The 17,446-nt window shown below is 52.7% G+C and overlaps 1 protein-coding gene across 1 annotated transcript in view; it reads right to left on the bottom strand.

Moving 5' to 3' along the window:
- Positions 1-715: 715 nt before the first annotated feature.
- Positions 716-17,446, bottom strand: part of LOC142496461 (O-acyltransferase like protein-like) — a 157,448-nt gene continuing 140,717 nt past the window's right edge. The window contains exon 15 of the mRNA XM_075603489.1: positions 716-817. Coding sequence (XP_075459604.1) covers positions 716-817 — 102 coding nt within the window. The remainder of the gene's footprint in view (positions 818-17,446) is intronic.

Here is a 17,446-nt window from a genome sequence, read left to right as displayed (position 1 = left end):
GTGTAAGGATTGAAGTGGTTTGCTTTATCAACATTTATAGAATCTGGCATGGATATTAATTCAGCGATAATGCATTAATGATGGAATTTCCATTTCAAATTGGAGATTGTATTTATCCACCTCAATAAAATCCCCACTATATTTGCAGTCAAACCCGATTTAAAACTTTTTTTTTTTTTAGCTAAAACTGCCGCATATGATGGGCTTGTGAGGTGGTCTGCACCTGTGTACATTTAATAACTTCTCCTGTATACAGTACATGTATTATTATAACATGAAATGTAAACATCATGGGCAATATTTACTAAGTGGTGCTAAGATTTAGGACACCCTATTGTGCCTTATGACTTTTCTTAGAATATATGCCCTATATCTCAAACTATTAGCGAACATAGTAGACTAGCAAATGAAAGATTGATCAGGTCATTTCAGCTGTATAAAATGACTGCAAATATTATTATTATTATCATTTGTTTATAACACGCCAACATGTTTCGTAGCGCAGTACAATAGGGTTGGTGGATGAAACCAATAAAATATCCAACATTAACATACATTGTTACAGTATGTAAGGAGAGAAGAGGTAGAGAAGATAAGCAGGAAAGTCACAATCCCCTTTACATTTATTTTTTTAACAGAGCAATTGTCTATGTATAAATAAACTACTGTATAATTAATTATCATGGAACATACAAAATAAATAATATAAAACATATCATTGAATATGACACAATTTTTTAAATGGTCTTTCAATCAGCACTGTTAAAGCAAATCCAGCGGTGAATGTCAGTAAACAATGTCCAATGAATAGGTAAAACTGGCAAAGAAAGAGATACACATTAGATAAAAGGTTCCACCTGCAATTTACAATCAGCTAGTAATATATTTAGGCAGGAAAGGTTAGATACATTACTGATATACTATTATCGTAATTCAGGAATGTGTGTACAGTGTGTGTGTGTGTGTGTGTGTGTGTATCTCTCTCTCTCTCTCTCTCTCTCTACATCTGAACGAGATTCTCACCCCTACCACATGCAGCACTTATCATCTGAGATCTGACTCCAAAAGACTGCTCATGGCACCAAGGCTCAACAATGTATCCGGCCACTCTTCCTTCTCTTACCGTGCACCCCAAAACTGAAACAACCTACCGGAGACTCTCGCATCCACCACCAGTTTAAATTCTTTCAAAACTAAGGCTGCCTCACATTTTAATCTAGTCTGTAACTGTTACATAAGCCTATAATATATATTTTCTTTAACTGTGTGTAGCCAGGTCTCCCCACACCGTCCGTGCCCCCCTCGCCTAGCTGCCGATCACGGGGGCCGCCGCGTCCAATGGCGGCTCCGTTCGGCGATGGCAGGGGAGAGGGCGGTCAGGTCCCGGCTCGGGGGTTGCCGGGGACGCATGCGGCCGGTTGCCAAGGCCGCACGTGCGTCACAGGGCTCCCGGCGCTCCCGGAGCCGGGCAGTAAGGGCGCCGCCATTGCCCCTTAGCTCGCGCATGCGCAGTGGTTGCGCATGCGCAGTTAGAGCCCCAGAGTCAGGGCGAAGTTGCGCGAGGGCTAGGTTAGGCAGGGAGAGGTTAAGGCAGCCCCCTAAAGCTTGCGCAGGCGCAGTACAGCATAGGAAAAGCCAGCGAAGCCCTAGCCTACCAGGGAAGGCTCTGAGCTGGGACTATGGATCCCATGAGCCTCTGTATGCCCCATGTGACACCAGGGAGCCAATAGGGCTTAGGAAGTCTGCAGAGGCAAGTGGATACAATTTGCGGGCTTGCAGCACGTTGAGCAGTCGGAGACCGGAGCAGCCCAGGGAAGGAGGTAGGGTACAGGAGTCAGGGACTCCCTGTACTAGGCCAGCACCCCCAGGGCCCGAGGTATCTAGTTACCCCCATGTAGAGAGTGTTGCCAGGGACTGCCCTAGGTTAAGGGACCCTGTCACTCATTATTGCAGTTGGAGTCAGGGAGCTGTGAGGGAAGGAAGGGTGCGGGGAGCGAATGCAGCTCCTGCCCCATATAGGTACCCACACCCCAGGTAGGCCCCAACTCCCCACTAGGTTAGTGGGTAAATGCGCAGGGAGGCCCGAGATAGGGACGCTGCCCTTTGTGTTAGTGTGCGGTCTGGTCAGAGTCACGGCTGTCAGTGCGGTGAGGTCTGACAGGCAGGCACAGTGTTGCGCAGCACGTTGGCTGTCAGCATCCAGTAGGTTGCAGCGCGTTACTGCAAGTGCTGGAAGTACTAGACGTAGTTAGTCAGGATTGCGAAGGCTAGTTGTAGGGGTAGAGTAGAGCCGGAAACCGTTAGGGGAGCGAGGCAGGCAATTAACCCCTTAGGTCCCAGATAGGTTCTCACCCCCAGTTGTGGTACTACAGGGACAGGCCCTAGGTTAGGGTCCCTGTCACGTTAGTGCCAAGTGTTAGTTAGGGACTCAGCGGATGCTGCTGTCCCTGTGAAGGGGTTCGGACCCACGTTGGGGTCTCCAGAGACTTTCATCAGAATAGGATCGCCACTGGCGGTCCGCGTGCCAGGAGTTCGGTTGGAGGATCAGACGGATTCATCACACGTTTGACCCTTTGCGAAGCCAGTTGCTGATCCGAGTACCGGAGTGCTCGGCTGGAACCATACAGTCATAAGTGCACCAACGGGCCCTTAGTGTAACTGTGACTGCGCAGTCACCCACGTTCTCTCCAAGAGTGCGGGACATTGGGTGGGGTTCTTTGGACACTGGGTGGGATCACCTGGTGTTGGGGAAGCGTCCTGCGCGATGCAGTAGGTGTCTCCTCTAGAGAGGGACACAGGTTATATTGTGGTATTGCCGTGATACATTGTTTGCCTGTTAGTAAAGTCCTTAGTTATTATACCTCACTGTGTATGTTATTACTGATTGTCCTGCGAGGAACCACTCCCCCTCTGGTGGGAGCCATCGCAGGTGGAGGCGCTGTATCAAGTAAGTAGTTGTCCCTAGTATTGTATTGCCCCAGGTTCCTCGCAGCGGAAGCTCAGCCCTCCTGTGAGCCAACAGGTAATGCACCACACCTATGGTAACATTGTATGTACCCTTGCACCCCACACTATATCTGCGATTGGGGGGGGGAAGACCCGTTACATTTGGAGGCGCTGCTGAGAGAGACCTGGGGTGCCCTGTTTTCATTTTTTCCAAATTGGCCAAATTAGATTTTTCACCATGTTTGGGCCTGCAAGCCATGAGGCCCACGAACGAACCAAGAGGACAGAAGTATCCCCGCGACATGTGCTAGTAGTAGGGGATGTTCCCAGTAGTGCCGTGAAGTTGAGGGAAATTTGTGAGGCCCTAGGGAGACTCCTGGGCATGGACCAAGGGTTGAAGAGGATAGAGCACCGGTACGACCCCACTGACCAGTGTTGTAGACTATGGCTAGTAACGGATCAGGAAATATGCCGGGAAAATGTCCCTCTGACCTTGCATTTCCCAGAGGCCCCTCCAGAAGGCTACCCTCTTGCATACTCAGAGAGCCTTAGTGAGATTACCAGAACTGTGATCAAAATGGAGGCTCCCTCATCAAAGGAGTCACACCTAAAATGGCGTCTCCCGCCAAAGCAGGAGAGCACATGTGCTGCTGACTGCAAGCCTGCACTCAATTGTGTCGCAGAAATCCGCCCGGGACTGGCGGGAAAACCAGAGCTCCGCCCCCGCAAAGTGAGTGACTCAGTGCAGAGCCCGAGCCAATCAGTGATAGAGCGGGCCCCTCCCTTACATTCCACCAGGGGGAGCAAGCAAAGTGAACAGCCAGCAGCATCTGCTGTTCCCAATAAAGACAGTACAGGATGCCGAGAAACGCACCCTCAATTATATGGAGCATGGCGGTCTAAAGGAGGGAAAATATCCTTTCTGGTGTGCCCGTGTCTACAAAAGGACTTGAACCTGACTGGTGGTATGGACTTTAACCATTTTAGGTTACCCATAGAATACCGGGTGGCCTTGGTGGATGGAGAGGGGTGTATACGATGTGTTTGTAATCAGTGTGACTTCCCAGGTGGCAAACAGACCTGGGGCCCCAAGTGTGCCGGCTGCGGGACACAGTTTCTAAAGCCTGTGCTGCTGCAGTCTACAGTCCCAGATCCCAAGCAGGAATCTCAGATGGCAGAACCCAGAGATGAAGATGCTGTTACTTGCTCTACCTCAACCACGGAGGTGGAGGAGCTGACAGACAAGGCTGCCCTAGTCCCCCGTTGCAACCAAGAGGGAAGGACTGAGGCCCAGCCAGCTACGGAAAAGGACAAACCATCGGTGGTGATGCGCCTACCGGCGAACCACCCCAGCAGTGAGACAGAGGAATCACAGGGTAAGGTGTCTGTACCCCCATCTTCTTTCAGTGAATTCAGCCGCCAGCCACTCGTGGTGATGCGCCAGCCGGCGGACCACATCAGTGAAGTTGGGGCCAAAGAATCACCTACTTCAGTTACAGTGTATTCAGGTGCTCTGGGCCCGTGTGCCCTACAATGGCCCGTCCGGCCTACAGAGGTACCATCGGTCCCAGGCGTGGGATCAGTACCTGTTAGCGACGACAAGGGTGGGTTGACTGCCCCAGGGGTGTCGGGTGTGAGCCTCCAGGTGACCGCGGAGCACGATAGCTTCTTAAGTCTGGACACCCGGGCGAATGGCTCCACTCAACATCGCGTCCTGGCGGAGGTGTCCCCCCTAGAAGAAAGCTGTCCCGCCGTGCGAGTGGACCAGTATCTACCGCATACCGTTCAGTTGAAGAGAACGATCAGCTCTGTCGTGGTGTCAGGTGAAGCACAGAAGATACCTGACAGTGTTCCAGAAGAAGAGAAAACCATCGCAAGCCAGCAGAGTGGTAAGGAACCGCCTTGCCCCCCACAGGCTCCGATGGAGGTGGCCGTGAAAAAGGCCAGAGTTATGGCTCCTGAACTGAGTATGAGCCCGTGCGCTCTAACCCAAATGATGGTCCCAGGACTGGGATCCAACGCTCCCGAGTTTCGAGTCAGTGAGTGGACTGTCCCAGAAGTATTGTGGACAGGTCCCGATACAGCCGAGGTGGGAACTGACAGCGTCCCCGAGGACCTGTTGGCCACCGTGAATCACCGCAGTGGTAAGGTATCTACCCTTTACCCCCTGTCAGGTGAAACAGAGACTTTGAGTAAAGAGACAGTGTCCTATTCTCGCTTCTCAATGGAAGCTGTGTACGTACGTAGGGACAAGGGCTGTGTGGCACGGGAGCTAGTAGAAGTTGCCTCCTTTGCACCCAAGAAGAAGCGGCCCATCCGCCAAGTAGTGGACCGCGGGAAAGGTTCTGGCCGCCTGGCCTGCTGCTTCCAGGCTGTGGATGACCGGGTAAAGGCCGGTTTGAAAGACACTGTGCTATTCCTTCCACCAGGGGGAGGAAGTAGTACTGAACCAGTGACTGTTATCCCAGAGTGTCCTCTCCAAGAGATTCACCCCGGGGAGGCTCACGGACGCAAAAGTGAGGTACCCCCACCTGATCAGTTAGGGGCACCCCACAAATGGTCTCAGCAAGCAGCTGATACTCAGCTGGTCTCTGGAATTAGTGGGTGTGATATGCCATGTAATTTTTCATTGTGTGAAAATGTGCCATGTTTTAAGGATGTTAAAGTCGACCTGCTAAGTGTACCAATTATGTCACGCAATTTTTTATTGGGTCATCTTATGTCGAGCAATGGCGTTCCCCAAGTGGGGACGTTGGATTTTCCACCAGGGGGAGGATGTAGCCAGGTCTCCCCACACCGTCCGTGCCCCCCTCGCCTAGCTGCCGATCGCGGGGGCCGCCGCGTCCAATGGCGGCTCCGTCCGGCGATGGCAGGGGAGAGGGCGGTCAGGTCCCGGCTCGGGGGTTGCCGGGGACGCGCGCGGCCGGTTGCCAAGGCCGCACGCGCATCACAGGGCTCCCGGAGCCGGGCGGTAAGGGCGCCGCCATTGCCCCTTAGCTCGCGCATGCGCAGTGGTCGCGCATGCGCAGTTAGAGCCCCAGAGTCAGGGCGAAGTTGCGCGAGGGCTAGGTTAGGCAGGGAGAGGTTAAGGCAGCCCCCTAAAGCTTGCGCAGGCGCAGTACAGCATAGGAAAAGCCAGCGAAGCCCTAGCCTACCAGGGAAGGCTCTGAGCTGGGACTACGGATCCCATGAGCCTCTGTATGCCCCATGTGACACCAGGGAGCCAATAGGGCTTAGGAAGTCTGCAGAGGCAAGTGGATACAATTTGCGGGCTTGCAGCACGTTGAGCAATCGGAGACCGGAGCAGCCCAGGGAAGGAGGTTGGGTACAGGAGTCAGGGACTCCCTGTACTAGGCCAGCACCCCCAGGGCCCGAGGTATCTAGTTACCCCCATGTAGAGAGTGTTGCCAGGGACTGCCCTAGGTTAAGGGATCCTGTCACTCAGGATTGCAGTTGGAGTCAGGGAGCTGTGAGGGAAGGAAGGGTGCGGGGAGCGAATGCAGCTCCTGCCCCATATAGGTACCCACACCCCAGGTAGGCCCCAACTCCCCACTAGGTTAGTGGGTAAATGCGCAGGGAGGCCCGAGATAGGGACGCTGCCCTTAGTGTTAGTGTGCGGTCTGGTCAGAGTCACGGCTGTCAGTGCGGTGAGGTCTGATAGGCAGGCACAGTGTTGCGCAGCACGTTGGCTGTCAGCATCCAGTAGGTTGCAGCGCGTTACTGCAAGTGCTGGAAGTACTAGACGTAGTTAGTCAGGACTGCGAAGGCTAGTTGTAGGGGTAGAGTAGAGCCGGAAACCGTTAGGGGAGCGAGGCAGGCAATTAACCCCTTAGGTCCCAGATAGGTTCTCACCCCCAGTTGTGGTACTACAGGGACAGGCCCTAGGTTAGGGTTCCTGTCACGTTAGTGCCAAGTGTTAGTTAGGGACTCAGCGGATGCTGCTGTCCCTGTGAAGGGGTTCGGACCCACGTTGGGGTCTCCAGAGACTTTCATCAGAATAGGATCGCCACTGGCGGTCCGCGTGCCAGGAGTTCGGTTGGAGGATCAGACGGATTCATCACACATTTGACCCTTTGTGAAGCCAGTTGCTGATCCGAGTACCGGAGTGCTCGGCAGGTACCATACAGTCATAAGTGCACCAACGGGCCCTTAGTGTACCTGTGACTGCGCAGTCACCCACGTTCTCTCCAAGAGTGCGGGACATTGGGTGGGGTTCTTTGGACACTGGGTGGGATCACCTGGTGTTGGGGAAGCGTCCTGCGCGATGCAGTAGGTGTCTCCTCTAGAGAGGGACACAGGTTATATTGTGGCATTGCCGTGATACGTTGTTTGCCTGTTAGTAACGTCCTTAGTTATTATACCTCACTGTGTATGTTATTATTGATTGTCCTGCGAGAAACCACTCCCCCTCTGGTGGGAGCTATCGCAGGTGGAGGCGCTGTATCGAGTAAGTGGTTGTCCCTAGTATTGTATTGCCCCAGGTTCCCCGCAGCGGAAGCTCAGCCCTCCTGTGAGCCAACAGGTAATGCACCACACCTATGGTAACATTGTATGTTCCCTTGCACCCCACACTATATCTGCGATTGGGGGGGGGGAAGACCCGTTACATGTACATGCAATGTCTTGTATATAATGTATACCCTGTTCACTTATGTAACTGTATTTGTAACCATGTATTATTTGTCTTAACTCTATGCCCAGGACATACTTGAAAACGAGAGGTAACTCTCAGTGTATTACTTCATGGTAAAACATTTTATAAATCATATATATATATATATATATATATATATATATATATATATATATATATATATATATATATATATATATATATATATATATATATATATGACACACACACACACACACTCTAACAACATATATGTAACGGGTTTCCCCCCCCCCCCCCAATCGCAGATACAGTGTGGGGGTACAGGAAACATGCAACGTTACCATATGTGTGTGGTGCGGTACCTGTTGGCTCACAGGAGGGCTGAGCTTCCGCTAAGGGAACCTGGGGCACTTACAATGCTATGGACAACTACTTATTCGGTACAGCGCCTCCACCTGCGATGGCTCCCACTATAGGGGGAGTGGTTCCTCGCAGGACAATACACAATAACCACGTACTACAGTTTGGATAATAACTAATACCTTTACTAACATGCATAGAGAACTGGTAACATCAACACATAGCAACAAGTATCCCTCGCTGAGGGTAACCTGACTACGGCGTCTCGCAGGACGCTAACGCTAACTTGCACCACGGCGGGTGCCCACACTTCATGCGTCACGGCGGACGCTAACACCTTAAGCGCCACGGCGGACGCTAACCTCTATCACAGAGTGATCCCACCCCGTGTCCAGTAAACCCAGCCCAATGTCTCGCACTCCCAATTCCTATACCAGTGTGTGTATGACTGCGCAGTCACTATGTCTGATGATAGGCCTTGTTGGTGCACGTGAGGTTGTGGGTTACCTGCCCGGGCTCCAGCCACGGGTGCTGCTATACCACGGGGATTGGATCGCCAGGATATCCTCCTACGCGTGGGTTGAATTCCGGCGTGGATAATATCACCAGAGCTCCGCACCGTCTATACCTTGGCGAGGATCTGTCTGCTGCCAGCAGGCCGAGTCCCGGCTTGCTTGGCCTCCTTGAAGATAGTCCAGCTCTCTTAATGGCCAGGGCTTAAGCCCAAGCCTCGTGACGGGAAGCACAGCGTCCGCTGGATCCCTAACGAGCGAATAGCTAATGGGGCAGGGTCCCTATGCTAGGGCCTGTCCCTACCACACTCAACTAGGGTGACTCAGGGCTATCTGGGGCCTAGGGGATTGCTGGCCTAGTGCAGAGAGTCACTGACTCCTGCACCCTACCTCCTTCCCCTAGCTGCTCCAGTCACCAACTGCCAATGTGCTCTCTGCCCGCGAAATGTATCAATCTCCTCTCCTGGGAGATTCTTCAGCCCTATTGGCTCCCTGGCGTCACGGGGGCACTGCTGGGGCTCATGGGACTTGTAGTCCTCTTCAAGAGCCTTCCCTGGTAGGCTAGTGCTTTGCGGGCTTTTGTTAGCTCCCTTCTGTGCAGGCGCGAGCTCCCTAGGGCTGCCTGACTGTTCCCTATCTGCTCCGGCACTCGCGCGACCCTCACTGCCTCCAGTGCCTTTCCTGCGCGTGCGCGAGTGTCGGAATGGCGGCGGCCTATTCACCAGCCCCCTTGACCCTAGCGACGTGACCGCGGCCTTAGCAACGGCCCGATCGCGTCCCCGGCAACCGGCCATAAGCAGGGGAAGACGCGCGGCTCCCTGCTCCGGCCCCCACCCTCGGAAGCAGCTGTCGCTATCTCGGCGGTGCACGTGACCTTGCTGCGCAACCAGGAGGGGGTCTCTAGGGAAAGAGGGGTGACCTGGCAACATCCTCCCCCTGGTAAAATCCCCAACATCCTCGCTTGGGACACAACTCAATGTAACTATATACAAAGTTATATAATGAAAATGCATTTGAAAACTTAACTTAGCACATGCATGACTCTACACAATATTACACAATTCTGTGAGCATCACAATCACAGATTGGATCTTGCTCCATGAGCACTGCTGAGCCTCATAATGGGGTGCCCCCATCTGATCATAGGTTACCTGAGTTGGAGGGTACCTGATTCTTTGGCTCCGTCGGAGTTGTTCTTCTGCAACTCCCTCGGGGGAGTAAGAAGCACAGTCCTGAGGCTCAGCCTCTTCCCTTGAGGGGAGAAATGTCTCTGCACAGTCTCTGTTAGGCACAAAGCTCGGGCTCTGTGGATCCAAAGGCTGGCCTGTTGGTGCCACCTTAGTAGGCGTTGGCCTACGGGGCCCTTTACCCGTAGCTCCTCCGGGAGATGCCCCTTCTGTGGAGCAGTCCCTTTGAAAGGGTCCTTCCATAGGATCTTCAGGAGTTTCAGAGTGGGTCTCGTTATTGACAGTCTCTTGACCCAGCTCTGATAAGTCGGGCTCACCGTTGAGCGGTGTAGCCAGTATCTCTGTCTCTTCATCTTCCACTTGTGGAATGGGGAGAAGATGGTTGCGGTGCCATACCTTTACCCGGCCTTCGGTTTCTTTGATGCGATAGACCGGGAGGCCAGGCATCTGGGATTCTATTTCATACACTCCGTCTCTCCATCGATCGGCCAATTTGTGTTTGCCTGGTACGCCCAAGTTCCGAAGCAACACAGCATCTCCTGGCCGAAGTTCCCGATATCTGACCTTATGGTCGTATCGCCTCTTATTGTCAGCATTTAGCTTAGTGGTGGATTTCTCTGCCTGCTGGTACGCCTGCTGCAAGCTGTCTTTGAGTCGTTGCACATATTTGAAGTGGGTAGCATTATGTATCCCATCCGTTGAGACTCTAAGACGCACATCCACTGGCAATCTCGCCTCTCGCCCAAACATGAGGAAGTATGGGGAGAATCCAGTTGACTCGTGTCTGGTGCAATTGTACGCATGCACCAAGGCTTCCACGTGTCGACTCCACTCCGATTTCTGAGCACTCTGTAGTGTTCCGAGCATGTCTAGTAAGGTCCGATTAAAACGTTCGGGTAGTGCATCCCCTTCGGGGTGATACGGGGTCGTTCGGGATTTGGCAATGTTCAGCATTTTGAGCAGTTCCCTGATCAATGTACTCTCGAAATCCCTTCCTTGGTCAGAGTACAGGCGGTTGGGAAGGCCGTAATGTACAAAGTACTTTTCCCATAATATCTTCGCCACGGTGATGGCTTTCTGGTCTTTAGTAGGGAAGGCTTGAGCATACCGAGTGTAATGGTCTGTGATGACCAGCACGTTGCATATTCCCCGGCTATCAGGCTCAATACATAGAAAGTCCATACACACGAGGTCCATGGGACATGAACTTTTTAGATGGCCCATGGGGGCGGCTCGTGTAGGCAGGGTCTTGCGCTGTATACACCTAGTACAGCGGCGACAGTGACGTTCAACGGCCTCTCGCATATTGGGCCAGAAAAAGCGATCTCTGACCAACCCAAAGGTCTTTTCTATCCCAAGATGTCCATGATCATCATGTAGGGACCTCAACACCAGGTATTGTAAGTTCTTAGGGAGAACTAGTTGTCGCCTATCCGGGTGGTTGTGGTATTGCACCACCCGATATAGTAAGCCATTGTCTATTTCGAATTTTTCCCATTCCCGCATGAGCACAGCCACTAAGTCATTTGGTGCACGCTTCAGAAGGGTTGGATTCCTCCGGGCTCCGGCTTGTCGGATGATACTGACAACAGGATCTCGTATTTGATAGTCTACCAGATCTTTCCACCGTAACACCTTGTCATGCGTGATGTTCATCCCCTTTGGATCGCAGTAGGCGGCTGGGACAGCCTGCGACCGGCATCCCAAGGAGTCGGCCACTCTTAATTCTGAAAAGGCCACTTGGTCGTGGACGATGGTGGCCATGCTACACATAGCTCGTACTCCGGGTCCTGGGAGTTCTTCCCATTCCTCATCGTCCGGAATAGCACTTAACCCGGGCCGTCTGGATAGAGCATCAGCCCCTATATTTAAAGGTCCCGTCTTATACTTCATGGAGAAACTGTAGTTGCTTAGGGCGGCCAGCCAGTGGTGTCCGGCGGCGTCCAATTTGGCCGAGGTGTTGACGTATGTGAGGGGATTGTTATCCGTCCTTACCTCGAAGGCAACACCGTACAGATAGTCGTGGAGCTTCTCGGTGATAGCCCACTTGAGAGCCAGAAACTCCAACTTGTGGACAGGGTACCTCTGTTCACTGGGGGTCAGACTGCGACTGATGTAGGCGACAGGCCAAAGGCCCTCGGGGTGTTTCTGGTGCAGGACGGCGCCCAGTCCATTGAGACTGGCATCCACATGCAGAACGTATGGTTGTTCGGGATCAGCATACGCAAGCACAGGTGCTTCAGTCAGACATTTCTTCAATTTCGAGAAGGCCTGTTCGCACTCAGACGTCCATTTATCGCCAAACGGTTGGCGAGCAGATACAGTCTTCCTCCCGGTTTCTTCGGGGTATATCTTCAACAGATTGTTCAGGGGTTTCGCCTTACTAGAGTATCCTTCCACGAACCGACGGTAGTACCCGCAGAATCCCAGGAAGGATCGCAGCTCCGTGACATTCTCGGGACGAGGCCAGTTCACGACTGCTTCTACCTTGGCGGGGTCGGTGGCGATCCCTTGTGCGGACACGATGTGTCCCACGTAGGTTACTGAAGTATGGCAAAACCGGCACTTGTCTAGGGACAATTTTAGCCCTTCATTCCCCAGACGGTCTATCACTTTAAGTAACCGCTCTTCATGTTCTTCTAGAGTTCTTCCAAAGACAATGATGTCATCCAGGTATACAAGACACTCCCGCGGGCTCATGTCTCCGATAGTCTTCTCCATGAGCCTTTGGAAGGTAGCAGGCGCCCCACATATACCTTGGGGCATACGGGTAAACTGGTAGAATCCCAAGGGGCAGACGAAAGCTGTTTTCTCCTGGTCTTCCGCCGTCATAGGCACCTGATAGTACCTGGATCGGAGGTCGAGCACGCTAAACCATTGACTTCCATTCAGCGCATTCAGGATCTCTTCAATGCGCGGGAGGTTGTACTGATCCGGTATCGTACGATTGTTCAGAGTTCGATAGTCGACACACAGTCGTACGGACCCGTTCTTTTTCCGCACCACCACTATGGGCGACGCGTAAGGTCCTCGAGACTCCGTCACAATCCCAGCGGTTTCCATGTCTTGTAGGGCGTTCCTCACATCGTCCACATCCCGAGGGGCGATGCGACGAGAACGTTCCCGGAACGGAGTGGCATCACTCATTCGAATGGTATGTTGGGCACTGCGACTGCACCCCACATCCATCTCACTCGTGGAGAACACATGTCGTCGTTGCAACAGCTGGGTGGTCAACCGGTCTTTCTACTCGGTGGGCAGTGTCGACTCGCCGAAGTTGAAATCCAGATCGACTACCCGCTCATCCACGGCCGCCGCCTTCACCTGAGGGTGGTTTCTACCGGGCTGACCGGATATACGCATCCCAACTTCTGATCGGCATCAAATTCCATCGGAAAGGGGGAGAGATTCTGCACATACACGTGGGTTCGTAGAGGGATCTTAGCCGTCCATTCCCTCACTTCGGGTAGTACTCTATACCCTCTCTGAACCTCTTCTTCTTCAGGCGTACTCTCCAGCGAGAACAGTTGGTCGTTCTCATCTCGGTCGGGATAACAACACCAGACGGCCATCTTTTGCACTCCCCCTGGTAATATCGTCGTCAATCCGCGTTGACGATTGTAGAGGTCCCCATGACGCTCCAAGACATATACCCGGTGGCACTCTTCTCGTAAGATGGGGTCTAGGAGCGAATTGGCCAGCGGCAATTCGTTGGTCTCTCTCAAGTAGGCTCGGATTACAGCTTGTACTATATCCGCATTGGTTCCCAAGATGATTGCGTACTTGCACTGGTCTTGGGGCTCCGGGCATACCATGGCCGCTACCTGTATGGGGTGTTTCTTGCCGGTGTTCAGTTGGAGTATTTCCAGCTGAACCCTTACAAGCCCATCGATGGGGTAGTCTTCATTACTTAATCCCCTAACCTTCATATGTTCGGCCGGCCTCAGGGGAGGTGCTGGTCATAGAACTTGTGGTATATTATGGTTACTTGTGACCCTGTGTCCAGTAGGGCCGATGCGTATATCCCTTCCAATACAACGGGCACGATGGCCGCAGGGCCCACTTGACTGTAAGCTTCACAGGGTGAGGCGTCATCACTGGGGCCAGCGTCAGAAGGGGCATCCGTGGTTCCAGAATGAGGGAGTTCTGGGTCAGATTCCGCCATGGGTATACTGCAGACCATTGATCGGGCTGATTTCCCTCTATCGGGAGGGTGCTCCTCTGGATGACCTTCTCTTTCTGGACAGTTACGGAGGACGTGACCCTTCTTACCGCAGTTATAGCATACAACCTGGCGGCTTTCCGGACGACCCGTGGACGGGGAAGGTGGTCGGTCGGGGGGTCTTGGCTTGTACCCCTTGGACGAGGCAGCAGACTCTTCCTTCTTTTCCGTAGAGCCCTTTCCTTTGGAGGCAGAGGGGCTCTTAGGTTTAGCGGTTGAGTGTAGCATAACATGAGCCTCCTGTATTTTCACTTGCCGCAGCAACTCGGTGAACTTATAGGGGCCCCCGTCCATTATCTTGCTGCGGAGCATGTTGGCTATGGGGTGAGTGGGGCTTGATCCCTGCAGATACTGCTTATGGAGCGCTTCATCCATCCCAGAGGTGGGGATCAGCTTACGATTGAGGAGGGTTCCCAAGACCAGCTGTAGGCGGTGAATAAAAGCCGACAAGTCCTCTCCCTCCTTCTGATAAAGATGGAAGTACTTCGTCCAGATCGCTCCTTCGTCTTCTGCTAGCACGTATGCTTCCAACAGGAACGCCACCATTTCCAACGCCGTCAACTCGGGGTGTTGGTCCCTGTGGATGGTCACAATGGTAGAGGCGGGAGGCCGAAAACATTCCATGATACGCTGCCGCTTTACATTGTCAGTGCACGACCATTCCGCTACGACTTTTACTGCATTCTCCCTCCAAAGGTCTATTCCCTCCTCCCCCGGGGGTATTGGAAGTACTCCAGAGAAGGCCTTAAGTTTCCGGTAGCCTTGGGACTGGGAGGCCAGGGTGAGAGCTTCTACGAATTGAGGTAGCGTCACCCCCATTATGGAACCTTCGTTCGTTACCCTCTCGCTGGTATGCCTGGGGTGTACCTCGCGGGGTACGGGGTCAGGTGGAGAGGGCGGACTGTCAGCCCAACTATTGGCTTCCGTGAGGGCGCTTGGGGTAAAGGAGACTTTGGGTTGGGGACGGTCACCCCGGTTTGGGGTACTTGACACGGGTGCAAGTGGTGTCCAGGTACTGGTGGACGGTTCGTCTGGATCTTGAGGAGGGGCTCTTAGTGAAAACATTTCCCTTATTACTGGTAAGTCCGAGTATATAAGGGGTATCCTTCTGGCGGGCACTTGGGGGCTACTAGAGTGTTCGGGGCCGCTTCTGGGCATATGTCCCGCCCCACGGTGAATAGTAGGGCACTCCAATGACAAGTAGAGTCGAACACCCTGCCACGGTACCATATTTTATCTGGCCCTAAGAGTTTTCTCAGTGAGTCCCGGATTTCAGTTTCTGCTACTAACGCCGAGACGTTCCCTACGGCAACAACGTGTTTAGGTGGTTCACGGACGGTGGTAGCCCACTCGTGGACCTCTTGACGTGAGGGAATTACCATGTTGCTGATCTTTGGTGATACTGTTTTGAATAGGGCACCCCAGGTCTGAGATCTCAGCAGCGCCTCCAAATGTAACGGGTTTCCCCCCGCCCAATCACAGATACAGTGTGGGGGTACAGGAAACATGCAACGTTACCATATGTGTGTGGTGCGGTACCTGTTGGCTCACAGGAGGGCTGAGCTTCTGCTAAGGGAACCTGGGGCACTTACAATGCTATGGACAACTACTTACTCGGTACAGCGCCTCCACCTGCGATGGCTCCCACTATAGGGGGAGTGGTTCCTCGCAGGACAATACACAATAACCACGTACTACAGTTTGGATAATAACTAATACCTTTACTAACATGCATAGAGAACTGGTAACATCAACACATAGCAACAAGTATCCCTCGCTGAGGGTAACCTGACTACGGCGTCTCGCAGGACGCTAACGCTAACTTGCACCACGGCGGGTGCCCACACTTCATGCGTCACGGTGGATGCTAACACCTTAAGCGCCACGGCGGACGCTAACCTCTATCACAGAGTGATCCCACCCCGTGTCCAGTAAACCCAGCCCAATGTCTCGCACTCCCAATTCATATACCAGTGTGTGTATGACTGCGCAGTCACTATGTCTGATGATAGGCCTTGTTGGTGCACGTGAGGTTGTGGGTTACCTGCCCGGGCTCCAGCCACGGGTGCTGCTATACCACGGGGATTGGATCGCCAGGATATCCTCCTACGCGTGGGGTGAATTCCGGCGTGTATAATAACACCACAGCTCCGCACCGTCTATACCTTGGCGAGGATCTGTCTGCTGCCAGCAGGCCGAGTCCCGGCTTGCTTGGCCTCCTTGAAGATAGTCCAGCTCTCTTAATGGCCAGGGCTTAAGCCCAAGCCTCGTGACGGGAAGCACAGCGTCCGCTGGATCCCTAACGAGCAAATAGCTAATGGGGCAGGGTCCCTATGCTAGGGCCTGTCCCTACCACACTCAACTAGGGTGACTCAGGGCTATCCGGGGCCTAGGGGATTGCTGGCCTAGTGCAGAGAGTCACTGACTCCTGCACCCTACCTCCTTCCCCTAGCTGCTCCAGTCACCAACTGCCAATGTGCTCTCTGCCCGCGAAATGTATCAATCTCCTCTCCTGGGAGATTCTTCAGCCCTATTGGCTCCCTGGCGTCACGGGGGCACTACTGGGGCTCATGGGACTTGTAGTCCTCTTCAAGAGCCTTCCCTGGTAGGCTAGTGCTTCGCGGGCTTTTGTTAGCTCCCTTCTGGGCTGCCTGACTGTTCCCTATCTGCTCCGGCACTTGCGCGACCCTCACTGCCTCCAGTGCCTTTCCTGCGCGTGCGCGAGTGTCGGAATGGCGGCGGCCTATTCACCAGCCGCCGGGACCCTAGCGACGCGACCGCGGCCTTAGCAACGGCCCGATCGCATCCCCGGCAACCGGCCATAAGCAGGGGAAGACGCGCGGCTCCCTGCTCCGGCCCCCACCCTCGGAAGCAGCCGTCGCTATCTCGGCGGTGCACGTGACCTTGCTGCACAACCAGGAGAGGGTCTCTAGGGAAAGAGGGGTGACCTGGCTACATATATATAATAACAACAAATGAAATTGTCACCTCAAGAACGTTATTGGAGATTGTAATGCACAGATTGGTGCCCATGAGAAAGACGAAGCATCCGTTGGTAAGTATGGTTACGGTAACGGGAATGAACGTGAGAACAGATCGGTAGAATTTGCAGAATGTGAAATTGCAGAATGTGAAAACATCTACATCATGAATTCTTTCTCCAAGAAGAATCCAAATACAAAATTAAAATGAAACGGACCAAATGGTGTCAATAATTAATTGACTTATATCCTAATAAGAAACACGTGATTGAAGACTGCACGGTCCTTAACCGCTTTGACACAATGAGTGATCACTGATGGGTTCGCTGCAAATTACATCTGAATGCGAAGTTAAAAAGAAGAAAACTGATTAAAAAGAAGACGAAAACAACCAACATCAGTAAACTCAAGAATAACAGCAGAGAATTTCAACTGGAACTGAAAAATCGCTTCAGCTCAAAATGCACGGGGAAACTTTAACAAACGATTACGAAAAACTTATGAAGATTGTAGTTGAAGGCACAGAAAAAACTTGAGAAATAGCTAACAAAATAATTAAATATCTGAAGAGAAAAAAATAATTAATGAGAAGACGATAAAAAATAAAGTAATCCCAAGATGCA

This window comes from Ascaphus truei, chromosome 1, assembly GCF_040206685.1.
Source record: "Ascaphus truei isolate aAscTru1 chromosome 1, aAscTru1.hap1, whole genome shotgun sequence".
Classification (NCBI taxonomy): domain Eukaryota; kingdom Metazoa; phylum Chordata; class Amphibia; order Anura; family Ascaphidae; genus Ascaphus; species Ascaphus truei.
Note: the sequence above shows the minus strand (reverse complement) of the source record. Positions and strands in the feature narration are given on the sequence as shown.